Source organism: Plectropomus leopardus, chromosome 2 (assembly GCF_008729295.1).
Source record: "Plectropomus leopardus isolate mb chromosome 2, YSFRI_Pleo_2.0, whole genome shotgun sequence".
Classification (NCBI taxonomy): Eukaryota; Metazoa; Chordata; class Actinopteri; order Perciformes; family Serranidae; genus Plectropomus; species Plectropomus leopardus.
Window position 1 is genome coordinate 22,771,321 of NC_056464.1, and position 20,149 is coordinate 22,791,469.

Sequence of the window (20,149 nt, forward strand, 5' to 3'; positions counted from 1 at the left end):
AGGGTAGAGAAGCACTGGAGGGGTTTGGGGTTTTTGTTTTTTTTTATTATTTTATTTTTTTTAACTTCATGTGGGATTCCACTGCCTTGATTCCCATCATGCAGCCTTTGAAACTCTTTTGCATAAAGTGCTGAGTGGTATGTACTGTATAGCCTCGTTCCGGTTTCAGTCAATAGCCAATTCTGATTTAACTTGCACTTTCCCATGTTGTCCAAACTACAGTGACAACCAGCTGGCAGACTGTGAAACCTCTTCTCTGAGCATCCCACCAGGAATAAATTCTTATCTGTGTGCCATTAATGTGAGAGGAATTTAGTAAATTGTTTGGAAAAAATATATTTTACAATGCAACATCAGAAAAAAAAGGAATCCTAAAACGCTAATTTTTGTGTTTTGGCTTTTTTAAAGACATTTGTAAGATTGTTCAGGACATTTTAATACCAATTAAGGCCTTAGATTAACAAATTTAATGCCTTTTAAGACTTTTTAAGTTTCCACTGGATCCCAGATCTCTGTACTATCTCATAAATGAAAAAAAACAATAACAACAAAAAAATCATCTTTAAATAGTTTACTGTTCTTTGAAAGAGTGCACTTGCATTATTATGCTTTTATATTATCAATATGCCAGTGGCAGTTAAAAAAAGGTCAAAACTGACAATAATATTGTTTATCACAATTATTTCTGGGACGATATATCGCCCAACAAAATAAGTGATCATGACAGGCCTAATTTCAATCTGTGCCACATCTATGCAGCTGGAAACCCTTGAACCTTTTCTAAGAAGCAATTTGCTCATTTTATAATGTTTTGATGTGATACAATTTTAATGACCTTTTAGTCAATACACACTGACTGAAAGAAATACATATTGCCCTTCAAGACATTCTTCGCCTTGATTTTAGCTCTGAAAAATAATCCCTCGCATGTGCTGCTGCAACAATCAAAATTGCATTAATCTTAGTGAGCAGAAATCAGTTTAAGATGGTTGATCAAATATTTCTTCTTCTTCTTCTTGACTTCCAAAAGAGTCAAAAAAGAAAAATCCTGCCACAAGCACAGAATGCCAATCAGGCTTCTAATGGAACTCCCTTAAATGTTATGAGAGTACTTATCTGACAAATTCAAGTTTAACTGTTCACATACTCTGGATATTTTAATGTGATGGAGGCAGTTTCTCCTTGATCTCAGTTGAGGCCGTCTGCGTTATGAGTTTCACAAAGCGAAGGAAAGTGCCTTGAGCACAGCGGTGGTGGCTTGTTTGTTGCCGTGCACAAGTAAGAAAGACCGTAACCCTGACCTTTAACACTGTAGTGGTGCCAAGAATGAGTTAGTTTCTGACTGTGTGTTTCTGACTATCTTGATAAAATGCCAAAACCAAAATAAATATTGGACTTGAACTGCATGTCATATGTATTCACAAGTGTTTTCATGATGCACAAATAGTCTTGGAAGAAAATCTGAATCTTAAAGACTGCAGCTGGAAAGCTCACAGCCCTCAAGTGTTGACCAAAAACTTTCATTCTTTATTTCCTCTATTCCCTAAAAATACTCCAAAGCTTTTCACTTCAGATATGCGTCCTGCAGGCCTGCAATCTGCGGGTCAGACAGGCAGACACAAGCAAAGGAATCGCAGGACATCAAAAAGATACTCACAAACACACACACACACACACACAATCAACCCTCTCCCCTCAGTGAGCCTCCAAGCCTCTTTCGTCTCCTCACTCCTCTATCAGGTCCTCAGGGGGAAGGGAAACCCATGAAATGATTCCTGACATGACGGATCACAGAGCAGCGCTGGTTGAGCCGTCTGATATCAACACTTTTCTGCCTGACTGTGGACAAGTAAGGCAGGGGGATTTGCAATGATTTCCCCTGGCTGTAGCTCGAGCTGTATCTGCTCCGCTGACTGAAGTTACTGACACTAGCCCACTGTGCAAGCTAACCCACAGAAATGCTGTCACATGGAAAACTGGCAACTCTGCTTTAAGTGTTGCTCTTTTAAATGTATCTTCTCATGCGCAAAGTTTCATGTGTTATTTTTATTTCAGTTCATTGAACCAGTTTAAAGCCATTTTTTTATTTTGAAAATACATATGTCTTAAGGTTTGTTTCTCACAATTTTGACAAACTTTTTGGACATACTAGGTTTTCATTTGGAAGTATATGTATACATTAAGAGTCATCTCGACTCACATCACCGAACATTAACTGTTAGCCTCTGTTTTGACTCCATGGGTGAACTCTCTCTCTCGTAACACAGACTTAGTCACACAGAGAATATACAGATCAATAAAGAATAATGAAAGCAAAAGAACAAAGTGTCCACTTTAATGGTTCCTGATGGAAACATATTCTTTTTGAATGGTAACTTCCTGTATAAAACATCACTCAAACTTAGCCTTTAGACACTGCATGCATTTGTAGCTATCTCCAGTTCAGCCCAGTGACTTGCAGTCAATTTGGTGGGAGATGCAGAATTCCTGTGATGCAATCAGCTGGCAAGAGGAAAGATTGTTTTTTAAATCCCTTTCTTGTGTCCTCACCGCTGAGGATCAAATCTCAGACTAAATGTTCTTATCCCAACTTGTCAAATACCACTGCTTTGTCAGTGGACCTTCATGTCTTAATATGACACGCTAGGTACCCTTCTGTATCTTTTGTTGACGTTCCAGGAAGGTAGCTCAAATAACGCTTGTTACATGCAGCATGTTTTTTTTTTTTCAAAAAACGCTTCAATTTTGACAGGAAACGAGCAATGAAAATGACAATAGAAAATGACATGTATACAGTCTATTTCAGAATACAGTAGGTAGGTTTTTACATAGGTAAAAAAGTAATTAATAAAACTAATTTATTTTTTTTTACAGTTTCTGCTCATTACATGCATTTAGTCTTCTTTAAAATACAATCATAACATAGGTAAAATGCTTCTTTTTTGCCTTTATTTCCTTGTGCAACAAAAGCATGTGGTTAAGAAAAAAAACATGATGGTTTGGCTTAACATCTACACAGGAAGCAAACAGCTGGCTCCCGGCTGAAAGTCCGGGTTTGGGTAAGGGTTTTCTTCTATTTTGGTAATTGTAAAATCAGTCTTAAATATCATTTCGTTTAGCATAAAAAAAGTCTTAAATTGAACTTGCCTTAAGCTGTAGGAACCCTGAGGGGTAGACATGAAAGAGGGGTAAACATAGAGGAGATGACATGTAGCAAAGGGTCACGCTCAAACCCAGCCCGCTAAGGACTCAGCTTATATGGGGGCAAACGATCTACCGGGTGAGTTACAGGGACAGCCCAGCGATGAAGTTTTAAGTTAACCAGAAACAACTTGAAAATGTGTCTTAGCATATGTTTGTTCTATTCATTCAGTTTAGGCAGCTGTGTAGGAAAAACCTTGCTCTTGTGGCATCATGTTGGCAAAAAATTCATGACACTTTTATGTAGACAAACACACATGTAAACACAACAACAATAGTGTACAATATATAGACATGACCTCTTCTTCTTTAATCATTTTTGCTGACCTTGATAGGTCAGTAACATAACGACGAGAGGCACACTGGAAATAGTTTAACCATTGCTGACTTTATAGATTTTTGATAAATAATATGATTTAATGTACCACACAGTTGCTTAGCAGCCAACAGCACAAGAAAGGGGCAGCTCCGGGCAGCTCCCAGGTGTGAGTATGAAGATGTGCAAAAACCATCCACCCCCTTCCTTGTTACAAATAAAAATTTGTGTACAGTCAATCTGTCTGTTTGAAAGGGGAAAAACAGCCTTTCTATTTGTTTCAGATGCAATGCCCTCTGCTCTGCTTTCCCTGTGTTCCTGTCAAGCCTGATATCAAAATGTTGATGGAATAATCAATGTGTGTCTGCGAGGCACGAACTGTAAACACCTTAGAGGGTCAGATAAATATAACAGACTAGATGAAACCATATAACCACAGCTGCCTTAATTTCCCCTCAGTGACATTTACAGCCTGACTGTGTGTGTTTATGTATAGGCGTATATGTGCTGTGTCCATTCCTGCATGTGTGTGTGAGAGAGAGAACAGTCTGCTACATCTTCATCTGTGTGTGTGTGTGTGTATCCCTGTGTGTATATGTGGTAGGTCACACCGACATTTTCCCAGTCACACTTCATTATCACACTTGAACGTGACATTATATTAGAGTCATGGATTCATTCGGGGTTGCTAGAACAATAAATTGGGAGATTTACATATCAATTCTGTAAAAAGAGTGAGAACGTCAAGAAAAAATTAAACATGGCTTCATGGGGCAGAAATGAACCAATGTGAAATACATAAGAAACTGGGACAAAAATAAAAAATACTGCAGACATATATGAAGCAGTTCTACGAGGAGGGGACTGGGTGAGAAACAATATGTAGCTCTGATCTCTGAACCGCCCCACTGTGTCTCTACCCTACTTTAATTTGGATTCTACTCTCACTGAAAATGCATCCATCACTGCCACCAGCCTGCCAGCCAAGGCGAAACATGTTCCAGTACTGTATGAAGAAACCATGGAACAAGGAAAGTGTGTAAGTGTGTGTAAGTGTGCGTGTGTGTGTGTGTGTGTGTGTGTGTGTGTGTGTGTGTGTGTGTGAAAGAAAGGGGTAAGGACAGTTCAATGGTAAAGCTGTTCCACAGGCAACCAAAGCCTAACAGAAAAGTACACGCTCAAAGTATACAACCACATACTATACATCCTTACACACATAGCGAAAACCCAAGAGGAAGGATAAACAGGCTACAAAGGGCAGGTCAGGACACTGACGCAAGTGTGAACGTGGGGGGCAGATTGAATTTGTGTGCATATGGAGAAGGTATGTGTCAGTGTGTGTGTGTGTGTGTGTGTGTGTGTGTGTGTGTGTGTGGGTGGGTGAGAGAGAGAGAGTAAATGCTGTTCATATATCCTAGGAGTCAGTGCTGGTACACCATGTTTTGTAGCGTAGAGAAAGAATGCAACGGTCGACCGACTGAGATGGTGAGGCTTGCTGTGAGACCCACAGTCTGGATGGCTGGTTGTGCAGAGCTGTTGTACAACTACCTCATTTTTATACCAGTGTGGGTTACTGCTAGCCTACCTGACCTTCTAGTTTAATGGCGTAAGGCCTTTGTAAGTTCAAAATAGGACTGTCAAACAATTTTTAATTTTTTTTGTTAATGCGATTAATCCCATAATTTATGAAGTTAATTGTGGTGAATCGAATGTTTTCAGTTACATGATTTCACTTCCATTATTTTGCATTCCAAAACAGTTTTGAAGTCCATATTGACAATGTGAAGCAATTCTTACCAGACTGTCTTGATTAGGAATAAAATGACAGCAAACAACTGCATGGGACTAGCAGAAAGTGAGCGTGTCTGTTAAAGAGGGACTCATGGGTAACCACAGAACCCATTTTCTTTCAGATATCTTGAGGTCAGAGGTCAAAGCACCCGTGTTAAATGACTAATGTTTATTGTTATTTCCGACTATCTTGTGCTGTGGCCTACAGATGATCAGTTTGGGTGGCCACCTGGCGTAGATCTGCACTCTACTAAGCGCATTTTTCTAGTTGTTCTAGTTGTCTTTCATGTGGTTACCTACATTTTTGTACTTGTTGAGGATATTAGGTTAGTATTATCCTGAATTTCAGGAGAATTAATTCGGATTTCCAGGGGGACATATTTTTTTGCTTGTCTGTGCATATATGTGTGTGCACAAGAAAGCGGGAAAGAATCAGAGGGAGAGAATTTCCCCTGCCAAGACATTTCTGGACCCTGCTGGTCCTTTCTACCCTGTTCTTTTCTTAAGGTACTTGTGTTCAGGCTCAGTGCACACACACACATGGATTAAGTTGGCTTAGTTATGGAAGCTCTACGGTTGCACTCTTTCCCTTGTCTTGAACTTCTTTAAGCTGGAAATGTCTTGTTGGCTGTGTCAAGTCTTCTGATTTCTGTTACCCCCACTGGGCTGTTGGCCAGTGTGTAAGCAAAAACTATTGATCAATACTGCACAAAGTCCACCACATTTGGAAAAAGTATGTAACGTTTAAAGCCAAAAACAAAAACAGAGTTTTAAAATAATGTTTAATACAGGTATGTGAAAATATTCATTAGAGTAAACAAAAGTCCAACCTTTAAAATTTGTGTTTACTGTGGCTAGAGAGTGGATTTATTAAGTCAGCGGCATTAAACATACAATTTATCAAGGATATAATTTCCATGTTTTGGTTCATTGCAAGTAAAACCACAGTGAAGCAAAACATTTAATGTGCTTACAAATTTAATCTCACTTAATTTAAGTGTGGAAATAAAGACTTTTGCCTGATGAAGTTGAATGTCTTTGTTTCAAGCTGTGTTTGAAGATAGATTAGATCAAGTTCGACAAATTTCTTAGTGTGGGGCTCATCTTTTTGTTCAAGAGAGCAGAACACTCACAACCCCAATAAATTATTTTTAAATATTATTTTTTAATTTTATATTTTTTATTCTATAAATCAAATGTTTTCTCATATTTTGCCTGCGTCAGGAGGACTCAGAGCACCTGTGTGACATTCAGCAGGTGATTCAAATCAAGGAGCTCACATGGCGATCGACATGAATATATATCTAGAGTATATAGAAGGGCAACTGAACAAAGGCAAGCCCCCAGATCAAATTATTTAACTTGATTGTTTGCATCCACTTGGCTTTCTATTTTGGTGTTTAATCTGTGACTTTCTACTTTGTTGATTTGCTGCTTGTGGACATATGAACACTGAATGCTTTCCTTGGCAATGAATTTAGCTCTCTATGTGATCTGCTTCTGTGTTCATGTTGATTACTCAGTGATTTGAAACACCTGTTCTCCGCGCTATATATGCCACTCAAAATGGCTTGTCTGGTTTTCTTCTAATCCTCAAAAAAACAACTTGCGTTGAAACACAGATGCATAGAATTCAGTTCCCAGCTTGCAGATCTCTCCTGAAAAGGAAATAAAAGACAACCTCTGATGAATTAGAGCCAAGTGTTGCCACACATTTTAGATCATGCAGATTCGTGCAGGCTACATTTTAGCTTTTAATATGAAGTCCCAGCGGGCACACTAGTTTCACTTTTAAATCTATTTAAGAAATGCGACTACACTGACTGCATCGTTTCTTTAGAAGTGCATTTTTCAGCTTTAAAATGGTCAGAATGTGAAAATTCAATATGCACAAGTGGGACTGTGTTTCAGGAGTGCCTGAGGGCAGATTAGATTTGAAGAGGTTCATTTGTGTCAGTGATGAGTCTTAGCTGAAGGATGCTTTGTCAGCGTTCTTGACAAGATCTAACCCCAAACCTAATCTCTCTATGTCTGACACACACATGCGCACAACTCATTTTTCTCTCTGCATCAGATACTTTTACTTACTTCATTTGTATTGCATGCATGCATACATACAAGTTGTGTGATCTGCAGCACTTTGCCCCTGTTAAGCAGCATGTGTAACCCACTTGGTAGTTTTGGTACCGTAGATAGTTCCTTTAAGATCATGTTCATCATGTTACATTAATAATGTCTGGGTTATTAATATGAGGAAGGGATATTCAGCCCTTTAGAGGACTGAAGAGTGCAGACCAGCTACATTTTGCTTTGAGGGCTGAAAACCTTATATCATATCTACAAATCAAGCTCTTCAAGGACATGTGTGAATATAGCCCCCTAAAAGAAGATACATAACATATAGTCTTTTTAAGCAAGGCCAGCAGAGATATATACTCCAGTCCTATCTTCCTGCACTGATTCAAGTCTGGTTAAGTAAGTGATTTATGGAATATAATGACTTTGGGGAGTAAAGTTTAAAGCTCCTCATAGGGACACAGAGTGCTGCTGGCTAAGACCGTCTGTACTGTTCATTCTTTGTCTAAAATTCATTCTGAACAAGTTCAGGTTCTGTTACTGAAGCAGCATAAGACTCTGGCTGTTCACACATTTATTCTGTAAATAGACTGTGCTTGTGTATGCAAGCACATGCACTTGCATATCAATTTGCATATTACTTTCTACCTGTACTGCTGATTCAAATGGAGGCCCATCACTTTATTGGACCATGCCATCCAGGTAGCCAGGGAGGCAAGTGAGATTTTCTTAATTCACAGTTTCCGGTTGCAAATTCTCAGGTGGTGTCTTTGGGCCAAGCTGCCACAGCCCAGTCATACATGTGAGAGTTGGTGTTTCTGTGTAGCAGCTAATCTATTCATCTGGTGGGTGGAAGTAGCATCTCCCTGTGGTTTGGAGTGTTTTTTTTTCCAGTAGCTCTTTTTACTGCTTTGCGTCCTTCAGTTCTGCAGGAGTTCATACCCCCTTTCTGAGAATAGCCAGCAAAACAAGCTTTTTTCTCTTCATATTGTAGTCCTTCGATTCACCGCTTATTCATCCCCATTATCTGGCATTCCTCAAACTGTTATCCATTCTGATACAGGTTACAACCAAGGCTTTATCAGATTCATCCAGCGTGTGTTTTCCATCATCTTAGAATCTATGTGTGTAGCTGATGACCTCCTTTTTTCAACATTCTGTGCCCCCTCTCTGAAATTGGCTTTTTTTGCATACCCATGAATGCAGCGCAGGCAAGATTCTTCATGATTTTTTTCAGCGACACTTTGAGTTTCAGTCGTGGGGTGGAGAATTGATCTTTTGCTTTGTTTGTGGTCAGATCAATCAAAGTTTGTGGTTTCCGTAGGAGCCCGGCTGTATTCATCTTAAGTATGTTGAAAATGCCGTACAGTAATAAAATGAGGGTGCGGTTCTAAGAAATATACCATTATTGCTCTGAATAATCGAATGGTATAAATTCCAGCAATGAGCCCCCAAAAATAGAAAATCAGTATGTGGCAGCAAATGTTGATATTGTGACAGGCCGCCACAAATACATGAAATGTGTGGAATCCATGCAGGCGATAAACTCATCTGATCATTGTTGCCGCACAGTCTAATGGCACCTTTAACACTGAACGATTTGATGTTATTTCTTGGTACGCTGTTGCCTGCAGAATCCTGTCTTTTTTCTCCTCCGAGGACCTGCAGGATTAGTACATTTGTCATACTGTCCCCAAACACCGGCTGGATAGCTTGTCATGCTGGATTGGTACAGTCACTGGTCTTTTGTCAGTCTGCTGTCTTTGTCACATTCCTTGCTTTGCTGACTTTCATTGTCATCTAAAATGTCTTCAAAAACATACAAAATGGTGTCCATTGGACAATGTTGCAGTGATATCATTGGCAGATAAAACTACCTCTCTCATAACTGGAAAACAAATCTAAATTTGTAGACTGGACGTACCCTTTTTTTATTTCTCCTCTTTTTCTCAATTTGACCTGCCTGTCAAATTTAATTGCTAGTTGTGAAGTACTTCACATCTGCATGTGGCAACATTCCAGTGTGGACCGTGTGAAATCAAACACGGCTGGTTTTCTGATGAGCTTTGGCACAATTAATAAACTCACAGTAAACGTGACATATGTAAGCAGAATCCTAACTTGAATTTGCTGCTCAAAATGTAAACTTTTGGGATGTCAGTGAAGATATGAAATTATGAACCTCAACCAGTGTTGACGCTGGAGCTGTACAGTTGTGCCAAAGACATGCTTCCACTTTATCACCTAATTAAAATTTTCTGGCTCTCGCTCCTGTGACAGTATAATTATTACTTTGAAAATAAACCTTCCCTCGTAGCCTGACTGAATTCCTCAGCCATATTTCTCCGGTTTCCTGCTACCTACAGGATCTTTGTTCTCAAGGCTAACTTTGCTCTCTTCTCTTCAGAAGTGGCTTATTTAACAGTAAAACAGTAAAGGCTTTTCTCCTAGTTTCAGAAGTATCATAATCTAGATATATATCTGTTTTGTAGAGCAGTTCAGTGCAGAGCAATGTAGTTTGATTTAATGGGCAACTAAATGAAATTCTGTCCAATTTCTTATTTTCGTTAACCTTTACCTGATAGGGTAGTCTCAGTTGGGTATAAAACGTTTGTTGTTTTTTCTTTTTGCATGAGATGAGTCAAGATATTAAAGTATTTGTAAACAGAAACAAATTTGTCTGAAAAGAAATTGAATGCAGATTTACCTGTTCATTTTTCCAGTGTGCAGAGGCTGAAGGAAAAATAGCTGGCCAGTTCTTTTCCTGCTTACATTTTGCCACCCACAAGCACACAGGGATAGTATGCAGATTTTCAACAAGCTTTGTGCCATTACAGAGTGGTTCAAATGTATAAATGAACTACGGTAAATTTCCTTCCATCTTACCAGCACCCAGATCTAATTGCATCATTCAGCGGATTTAAGCTGTCTCAAGGGCTTTTTCTCGATACACAGATTATACTTCCACAGTTTTGTATGCCAACCACCACAGAAACAAAGATTATAGAGCTGGATTAGATTCAAATCATTGATATCAGAACTGCTTTGTTTTACGGCAGTTATCAAATGTAAACCAAGATTCTGATAATGTATGCCTATTTGATTCTGGTAGTTGCAGGTTTTCTGTCTGTTGAGCACAAGCAATTGCCACACCCTTTTATGTGCTTTCTCTGGTCATATTTTTTCAACAGTATTAGCATCTTTCTACTCCATAGACAGCCCAGTTTTATGAAAAGACCTTTCCAGTAGTGAAATTTTTTTTTTGAAGACACAGCGCACTTGGTGTGTCTCCACTGGTGGGGCACCAGTAGAATATATAATTCCATATGGCCAAGATAAGTTGATATTGTGCCCCTTTCCTGGTTGAAAAACCTTCAGTTATTTAGGATTCCTACAAAATCATAAGATCTAGGTCTTCCCTGGACACAAGATGTGTGTTGTTTCTGATGATGTATTGGCACTTTTAGAGAAATAAATCCCACCCATCTGGTGTTCCAGTTCTTTAAGGTAAACAATCACAAATGTAGCCATCACTCAGGAAATGTCTTAACTTTCTTGCTGCAAGTTATTTGGAAAAATCCACAGCACTAGGAGCACATATTGAATTATTGTATGATTCATGCCAGGATAGTTTTTCTGTCTTTTAGCTTCAGTCTTAGTGCTTGTCTGTGGTGAAAGTGACATAGTGTCAGCATGGTAATAAATTCTGTTTTCATGAAAAGCAAAAAAATATATAAATCCTTTTTTAGCATTGCTGCAATCTTTCTGCCTCTATACATTATTATCTCAAGAGCTTCTGACAGAAGCAGCAAAGAAGGAGCAGCATTTTAAATTTATAGTGTGTATATTTAAATAAAATCTTCATGGGATGTAATCAGAGAGTAATTCTTGTCCACACTGCTCATCTTCTCCTGCAGTGTGGGATGTACTGTATTTATTGTGTCTCTGTCCTGAATGTCTCTGTTTGTCCCTGCTGTGAAACCTCTAACCCTCCGGACACAAAGCTTGGTTCCTTTTCCTTCAGAGCTGCTGGCCTGTGATGACATTGTGCTCAGACTCAGTGAGGGAATGGATTAACCCGCAAAATAACACAGCTTTATTAAATCACAACTCTCCCTCAGACCCTCTCTCCCTCTGTGGCGTCAAGTTTACTTAACAGGCCCCATCTGAACCCTGCTGTCCTGATCCAGGGCCCCTGATAAATTGGTGTCTTAGTCTCCACTGAACCATCTCACAGTATTGTGCAGCATGTGCATGTAGTGGATGGGGGTAATAGGCATGGGAGGGCATGTTGTATGCAGCCATAAATCACCAAATATAAAAAAAAAAGATGAATAAATGATTTCTAAAAACTGCTGATGTAAGAGTCAAGCTGAATTTATTTAACTTTTACCACTGGATTTTCTACATGGCTACTTAGGATTTCATTTATACACTTGCACGCAATAACCCACCATATTGTCTATGTATTATGCATTATTTTTCTTGCACAGAAAGTTACCACTTTGACTTACACAGAGCAAATGTACATGAACTTTTAAATGGAAAATTGAGTTTCTTTGCATTTTATGCAGGAAACTGATCTCCAGACACAAAAGTGAAGTGGAAATGTCTGCCGCTCAACCTCCCTTTCACTCTGTTCTTGTCCTCTACCAGATCCTGCTCAAGTTTTCTTCGCTTTCACTTTGTTGAATTAGGATAATTAACTCTCCTGACACACTATGCAAAGTAATCAAATCTGTGCTTTGGCAGTATGTGAATTAGTTTAAAAGTCTGATTTGGTTTGCTCTGCCCTCTATCACTAACTCTCAGTCTCTCTCATACCATACCTTACACCTTCCCAAGGTTGGCATTTGTCCATGATTTTAATGAGATGGGCTATAGGAACAATGAACTTATCTAAATCATTCAGAAGAGGGGAAATCTTCTCCGACGGACTGACACTGCCAGAGAGAGATGTGCATAAATCAGTGATACACTGTGGATACATAAACCTGACATTTATTAACTGTACATGCTCTCACAGAGATCTCTGAAAGGAGGCATGGATGTACACCTTTTTTTATTTGCACATGAACACACATGCCTCAGAACCGATGTAAACACCACCTAAGGGTTCAGAAAGTCAGAGCAGAAACCATGCATCACTCTGCACTTTATATATGTCTCTCAAAGCTGCTTCAATCCGTATATTAGTTTTGTGTATTAGGGCTGTAATCAACCAAAGAAATCTTGGTAGACTGAAATTCTACCTACTCTTTTCAATTAATTGATTGGTCAGTGGGGAAAAAAGCATTCTGACATTTATGTCTAACTTCATGAAATCACCACAGTGCAGTGAGCACTCTACTTGTCAGCGTTGTGTGTCCCTTAAAAGCGTTTTTCCCTCAGAGGGCTCGACATTATCACCTGCCCAGGGCAACTAAACTGTGTTCAGACAAGTGAAATGCCTCAAATGAAAAACAAAGCTTTATACATGGGTCCGTCAGCATTTTAAAGGACTGATAAGAAAAATGTCATATTAGACACTATCTCTGGGGTTGACAATGTCATATACAGCATAATGGTACCAACGTTAAATATATCTAACACTGCATGCAAGAGAGGAACTTATTCTTTTTAGCCCAGAAGCTAATGGTAGCCATCCCGCTGTCCCAACAAGGGTTATAGTGTGATTGTGTCTCTTTCAGAAGCTTTGTAATCCAGCCTTAAACTGCAGTGTCATTTTTTGGAGAAAAGACAGATTAAAGTAACACCAGCAGTTGTTGGCATGAGCATATCGACCAAGCAATCAACCAACCAACCAGAATTTGACAGTCTTATATTGCACTCTGTATTGTGATTTCTGTTTCTTATCTGCCAACATATGCTAATATGATCTGAACTTGGCTAACTTTGCCATGTAACATTGTCCATGCGTTGCATTGCAGTGTTTTTTGAGTTTAAAGGGTTAGCTCGGATCTAGCAAAGTCACACAATAACACAATCGAACTATTGACGGAGGCAGCGGTAGACCATCAGTGTTCAGTGAGGTAAAATTACTGGTTTTGTCAAGAGAGTCTGGTTTTACTTTTGGGTGGATTCCCCATGAGAAATGTCTGTCTGTTTGGGAAGTACTAGTCATATGACTGGATAAAGGAGACATGGATTATTCTTAACAAATTGTGAGTTTGTAATTAGTTTTTTGTGATTACAGCAACAGATTTGCTGTTGTTAAAAGTGGTCTGCTATGACTTAGTAGACACTTAATCTAGAGTTTACACAATGGTTGTTTGGGGTATAAAGTTTTCCTTTAAGTGGCCTCATTATGGGCGTTTTTTTCTTTTACCTCGACTGACCTCAATGTACTAAATGAGCACAGCAAGTGTTCCGGGTATTTTGCACAGTTATTTATGATGTTGTTTTGGCCAAAGACATCTTTCCTTGTTGGTGGTGTAACATTGGGACATTCTTCGTCTGACATGGTTTACAGAGCCAACAGCATGCTTATGAGGTCACTGACTGGCCAATGACATTCCAGCTGCTCCCACGGTAACCAGTGGCAGGGGGGAGAAAGGGCTGGCGTTCCCATAAGAGCATTGTTTCACCCTATAAAAGCCAATGGCACTTTTGTTTTGAAGCATGTTAATGACTGTCAAACTATATCAGCTTATTGGTTTTCTGATCATACCTGTAAAAGCAATTCTCAGAATTTGCTTGTGAGGATGCAGGCCGAGGGTTGGGTTGTAGTGGGGTTATGTCTCTGTTTGTGTAAGTATATTAGGAAATTAACACAATTGAGAGTATTGCCAGAGCTCAGTTTGAAAATTTAAACTTGTGCTTTGGCAATTTAAACTGTTTGGGGAACTGAAGAAGAAAAAGCTTTTTAAGCCACAGTTAAGTGAATTGTGTCAAAACTGAACTGGCTGAAAATGTCTGGTCAGGATTTGTGAGGTTCAATGTACAGACTTTAGTAGGAAAAGCTTAGAGGCAGATTCTGCAGAAGAAGCAAAGAAACTCCTCATATACACATACCCATGTGCACACACACACAGTACAAAAGTAGTTTCACTGGCTGCCAGATAAGCCAAAGTAATAACAGTGCCATCTCAGCTAATTTTAGCTCTGTATTGAATGTGCCGCCACTGGTATTCATGGCAACATTTCTGGCTGAGCTTGACTGTATGTTCCGTCTCTCTGTATAGCCTGTCTCACTCTCTCTTATTCTCTTCTTTTTCTTCCTTTCTCTCTGTTTCCCATGTTGTTCATTCCTGTCATCCTCCCTCTCGATTCTCAATCCCTCCCTCCTCTCCTCATTCGCCACTCAGTTTGAAAGCTATCTTGCATGATTTGCTATTTGGGGCCACAGCTAATGCCTGACATTTCTAATCTGGGAAACGGCAATGTGATCATTTCCACATTGGAGAATAGCAAAGCCTCTTTACAAAAGTAAATATCTTCTTATACTTGCTATGATTGGTGTTTTTCCCCCAGCCTATTCTGTTAGTGGAGCTGAAACACAAACATGAACCAAGTCTTACATAACAAAGAATAATGACCACTGAGAATAGAACTATGTGCTGGATATTAGCACCTACAGCCATGCTTGCTTTCTTGCTTCTCAATTAAAAATGTAGCAGTAGTTGCATGACTTAGACATTGGTCCTGTTTACACCTGGTATTAACATGCATAATCTGATCACAAGTGAACACCTAATTGCAAGTGTGAATGCACCCAGTGCTAGTCTTGATCTGATCGCTCATACTACATTTGAAAGTAGTCTGGGCTGCATATGGCCACAGTCTTTCAGCAGTGTTTATGCTAATGCACCACACTGAAGGACCACCTACTCAGCTGATGTCCCCGCTGCCTCCCCACCAGTAAAGAAAACTTTCTGTTGCTGCCATTACTTAGGTTATATGCAGAAGTGAAGGACCATCTCCGGAGTTGTTTTGCTCCCGGTAAAAGGTCAGTTCAACATCTGCCCTGGTTAGCACAAGCTAATACAGCAGCATCTGTTAAACAGTTTGAACAAACTCACATAAGCACCGAAACCTCTTGACCCTGATGTTAAACCATAAATAACTGTTATCATCACATGGCTAACATTTTTTGTAGCATCCTTTAAATCTGCATTGCTGCGATGTCTTGTTTTGAAATGCTGAATTTCCCAACCGCACAAGAAACTTCCCTTTGTTACTAATGAAAAAATCTTGAACTTTGAACGTTACCAGAGAGTCAGCCCTGTCATTGTGTGTATGTGGCTGGACTCACAACAACTGTCCCTGATGTACAACAGTGATGTACATCTTTATTTGCATAGAGCAGGAAAATGAGATCCGATCACAAGTGGTCACTCAAGATGTATGTGGACATGCATCCTAATGCCAGGTGTGAAGAGACAGATTTGGAGTTGTCCTCTTGTGATCAAATCACCCAAGACACATGTTATACCGTTAATACCAGGTATAGAAGGACTCATCCTGGTCAGGTCACTGAAGTGCTACTCAATATGCACAAGAGGACATCTTTTTTTCTTATTCAGTATCATTACAGAGTTTGGGAGGCTTCCACTTGACAAAATAATGTAGGCAATCCTATTTCCATTTCCAGTCTTGTGGTCTACCCTGCCATATTGAGATTGACCACATCAATTTTGAATGGCCTTGGTCCAGCAACAAGGAAGCAGTTGGCTACCCAGTGGTACAAACATCAATGGCTTGGCACAGGAACAAATGAACAGAAGCTCATTTCCATGAAACATTACGTATGCAAGTCGACAGCTACTTCAAAGCTGTAGCTGGTACATATTGGTTGCTCACTGCTTCCATGTTCCCAGTATACACATCCTCAGCACGTCTGGTTTTGTCTACAAATGCACATGTTTTATGGTACATTGAGCTGATTATGCATAGTGTGAATGAGGCAAGTAAACAAGTGAAATTCTGTCATAGAAAAGGGAGAAAAAACTTTTTTATAGAAAATTCAGACGCATCAGGGTCATGTGAGGTGTGAGTGTGTATGCCCGCAAGTCTATACACAAAAGGTATCGTAAGGATGGTAGAGAACAAAAAACTGGTAACTAAGGGCTGTGACACACCAGGCCGTTTGTTGGCCGTCTGTCACTGTCAGGCCATCGGTGAGTGTCTGTTGCCCTAGTTTTTGTGTTGTTGTGTCACACTGATTGCATTACTTGGCCCTTGTCAACTGTTTTTCGGCTGATTCAGCATGTTGAGGATGGGTGGAGCCCATTGGTGAGAGAAATCACTCTGATTGGCAGTTCAAAAAGCAAACAAATGACTACAAGAGATCAAAAGAAACATGTCACATGAGGTAAACTGTTTCCCACAGAATGAGAGTGCCTGTGTGTCCTCTCCCTTAATGCAGGTTTTTTTGGGATCTGTGAACGCAGCATGGGTGGAGCTCTCCATGACTTGTTTTTTTCCTCCGCAGTAGTTTGTCACTCGTGGGGTGGATAATTGATTTGTTGAGTCACAGCGGATTGGATCACACCAACAGATGAGGGAAGCAGCTGTTTGTGAGTGAAAGCAAAGATTTTACACTCGGCTCCCTAATACCTTACTCGTATACCTATTAGGACAATACAAACTTGCAATACTAGTGCTGATATGATACCACAGTTTTGATACCAGTACTAAACCCAAGAAGACTTTTTTCTCCCCCGTAACTTTGAAGAATACAAACCTTTTTCCTCATCCAACTAAAATGTCAGAATGTTATGTAGACACAAGTAGTCATTATAGAACTTTGTGTTAATACAATACTGTATTTGGCAAAACTGTTATTTAAATCAGGAACTATCACCAAAGAAAAGTAAAAAAAAAAGTTACAAATCTGAGCAAGCATTTACAGTCTGAGCTGTGGACACAAAGTCAGTATCAAAAAAGCACTAAAGCTTGATACTTAGCCGCAGGGATTCCAAGCCATACATATATTTTTGGATTCGCAGTACTTTGTGTGCTCATTTATGTGTTTTTGCATGTGTGCCGAGGCATGTGAGTGTGAGCAAGTGTTAATATTAAACCCAGACTGTGTGTGTGTGTCAAAGGCCTAAATGTTTGTCCCTGGAAACCATACTGGTAGACCAGAGTGTGTGTGAGAGAGAGATGGGGAGAAAATGACAGAGCATGTGAGGCAGGCATTTTCAATGCTCTAAATCCAAAGAGGGAAAAAGGAGTCATTCTTCTCAGTGATTCTTTATAGATTTGAGAGAAAAACCCTTTAATGGCAAGAGATTTTTAGCTTTCACATATTAAAACAATCCACAAACCAAACTGAAAGGGAATAGACCACATCTCTGAGGACAGGGGGAGAGCGATAGATTAGAAACAGATTAGAAATTCAGGACAATATGACTGAGAAAGAACAGGTTTTCAAAAGAAGAAGAGCTGCAGATGGAAAGCTGGTGAACAGACCGCTGATGCAGATGAGCTACTGTATGTTTATAGTTTTCAGTATTTAGGCCATGCCCTTTTCTGCAGCTACTTAAGTCCCCTTCAGACATGCACTTTAGTCCTAAAACGCTCTGCCAGTTTTAAATGTTGGCATCACTTTTGCAAAAGAACCTGAGTCATTTTTCCCATCAACGTTGCTCTGGCAGTGCTCCTGCAGACATGTTCCAGGACCAAAGAACATGTCTGCACCATTTTGAACAGTGCTCATGTATGAGTGCACACAGTTATTTTGCCATTTAAAAGCACACAGTTTTTATGATTCTTCCATTTGACATTTCTGTGGCATTAGAACAAATCATGGGAGACAAGAAAGCGACACTTGATCATATTAAGGATTTTAAAGTGGTGGATCAGACTGAAATGGGAGATTGTTTTTATAAGAATGGCTGGGCATGGCTTTGACACTGAAATCTGATAACTCTTGTTCCACCGGTGCCAAGGACGAGATAACAAGTGAACAGTCTCTCACCTTGCTCACAACATAACTTTGTGCAATACTTCTTCTCAGGGGCTTGATGACAATCTTGTGAACTAGTTTACATTAATTGCAGTGGTCATGTCCTTCTAAATAGTCAGCATGCCACTTTTCCAGTCTTGTGTTTGAAAGCTAAAAGCCATTGCTTTAACAGAGAGATGAAACAAGCAATGTTACAGATTTAATGTCTGTAAGCAGCTTTACAGGGAGTTAGCAGGGGAGCTCTGAGGATGGACCCTTCGTCAGTCTGCCACCTTCTGATAGAAGAATGAAAGTCTGAATTACCAGTGCTCTGTTTGACGGTGCCACCACACAGTCCTGTATATGATAAACTGCTTTTTAAGAAAATAACTGTATGGCTGCTTAACTGGCTCATAGCTCTATTTTGGGAATGGTGGAAGCCCCCTCTCTCGGTCTCCTGTTGTCCTGCGCTGTGACTCTTCTGCTCGCCCTCTGGCTACATGCCTCTTGTGCTGTGCAAGAAGAGCACTTCACACTTCCCCAGTGAAACCAGAGCTCAGCCTTCAGCCTCATGCCTTGCCATGTCCTCTGGGCTATTTTTATTCCAGCAGTGGCTACCTCTGCCAAACCCATACCACAGCCTACTGGACTGGAGCTGAGGCCATGTGTGTTTCTATGAGTGTGTGTATAATTGTGTGTGTGTGTGTGTGTGTGTGTGTGTGTGTGTGTGTGTAGGTGTTTGTAGGTGTGTGAGTGGTAAAACTTGCATTTAAAAAGATGTGAGCAGAATAGAGCTCGGCGATGTGCCAAAAAAAAGACAATACTATTCTCATAATTATGGATTGCAATATTGATGTTACTGGAAAACAACACAAAAGGCTGTATTTTTTCTAGTTCTAGTAATGTTGAAAATTATTTAATTAGCAACCACTACGATATTGGATCTGGTCATTAAGGTGGAACAAAACTCTTATAAATGAAACTTAAGGGGCAACAAATTTGGAGATGAAGATTGTGAATACTTACTGGGTCACAACTTTATATAGCTTCTATTAATTATATATTCAATAGTATCAAATCTAACACATGGTTTTAAAACAGTATCTAAGTGTCGATACTGACAATTTAGTGCATTTCTCAGCATCTCACCCATGCCACACAGTGTCAGTGCACAGCTGGAGGAAACCACATCCCCTCTCCACCTCCAGCTGGTGCTCAAAAACTGGCCCACCCATTCCAGAAACTCCCACATACAACAAATATACAGCATAAAAGGGACAGACGTTCTATTCAATAAATCACATAAATTAACTAAAGCCAAGTGTATTTCCCAGTTAGTCATACTATATATTATGGATTTTTATTAAATCTTTAGGGCATAGAGGTGTAGATTTGCCACATTAGGAATAGTTTTTATGAACAAGCAGGATATGCACTCTATATAAACTGAGGAATCTGAAGTGACAGAATTCTGTCCAGATGAATTTCTTTTTAAAGCTATTAAGTGCTGCTACAGCTTTCAACTCATCACTGAACCTGGAGGCTCCATATTCATATCGCAAATTCCCTTTCTCTTCCTCCTCTGTGTCCTGTGCTTCTTCTGCCTGTCTGCTTTATCTAATTGTCTCTCTCACACTCTCGCTCTGCTTCAGTGAAGTACATCAAGGAGATGTCGGCCTTCTTTAAAAACTCAGGGTCCCCTGGGGCCGCCCTCCCCTGGGAGTCTCCTCCCTCCACACCTCAGAGGGGCACTGAACTTTCCCCTGAGGTGAAAGAGCCCCGCAGCATCCCGCTGAAGATGTGCCAGGTGTCACGAAAACAGTGCCCCCCGGACACAGAAAACAGGTACAGCGTGTTAGAAGTTTCCAGCTTTG

General features: G+C 39.9%; 1 protein-coding gene across 1 annotated transcript in view; it reads left to right on the plus strand.

Moving 5' to 3' along the window:
* snta1 (syntrophin, alpha 1) overlaps positions 1 to 20,149 on the plus strand; it is a 41,697-nt gene that overhangs the window by 14,061 nt on the left and 7,487 nt on the right. The window contains exon 3 of the mRNA XM_042510969.1: positions 19,928 to 20,120. Coding sequence (XP_042366903.1) covers positions 19,928 to 20,120 — 193 coding nt within the window. The remainder of the gene's footprint in view (positions 1 to 19,927; positions 20,121 to 20,149) is intronic.